This window comes from Nematocida major (genome assembly GCF_021653875.1).
Source record: "Nematocida major strain JUm2507 chromosome Unknown 1435, whole genome shotgun sequence".
Taxonomy (NCBI): domain Eukaryota; kingdom Fungi; phylum Microsporidia; genus Nematocida; species Nematocida major.
In genome coordinates, this window is record NW_025952861.1 from 1 (window position 1) to 843 (window position 843).

At 31.2% G+C, this 843-nt stretch overlaps 1 protein-coding gene across 1 annotated transcript; it reads left to right on the forward strand.

The window, feature by feature from the left end:
- Positions 1-671: 671 nt before the first annotated feature.
- On the forward strand, positions 672-843 carry NEMAJ01_2407 (uncharacterized protein; the record flags this gene model as incomplete). The annotated part of the gene is made up of 1 exon (XM_047916243.1): positions 672-843. A coding segment is annotated over one exon (172 nt), but the record flags the coding sequence as incomplete, so codon positions are not given.

Here is an 843-nt window from a genome sequence, read left to right on the forward strand (position 1 = left end):
AAATGATGAGTCCCTGAAGGACAAGTCTTCGTTCAGGCACATCGTGAAGGAGAAGAAATAAATGCCACAGCGTACAGCATCACACAAAATGCGGTCTAAATAGAGGAAGTTAATGAATGAATAGATGGTTAATAGTAAGTTAATGAATTCGGGTTAGTTAATAGTAAGTTGGTAATAGTCTAATAGTAATAATAGTAAGTTAATAGTAATAGTCTAATAGTAAGTTAATGAATAGTTAATAGTAATGAATGAATAGTTAATAGTAATAGTCTAATACTAAGTCTAATGCTAAGTTAGTAATGGATGAATAGTCTAATAGTAAGTTAGCTAATGAATATGGATAGTCTAATAGTAAGTTAACAATAAATCTAATACTAAATCTAATAGTAATAATATAATACTAAGTCTAATGCCAAATCTAATGCTAAGTTAATAGTAAGTTAGCTAATGAATATGGATAGTTAATGCTAAGTTAGCAATAATTCTAATGCTAAGTTAACAATAAATCTAATACTAAGTTAATACTAAGTCTAATACTAAATACAATGCCAAGTTAATACTATGCTGATTATTAAACTGCTATGACAGTGGATGAAGAAACAATCAGTATATAATAGCGTAAACTCTGCCGTATAGGAGTATATTGCAGCTCCCTGTAATATTTTATTTTTATGGCGTACTCTGTCCAGAGCATATGCGTAGAAAGTGGCAGTTACATATACATTCTCTCGTACGTAGATGGAATGTTTATGAGCATATGCACGCTAATTCTCTACAGGGAGTGTAAAGTCCTGTACATTTCCCACTTTGAGAGTGCTTCTATTGTAAAGGGCCTCTCTAGGA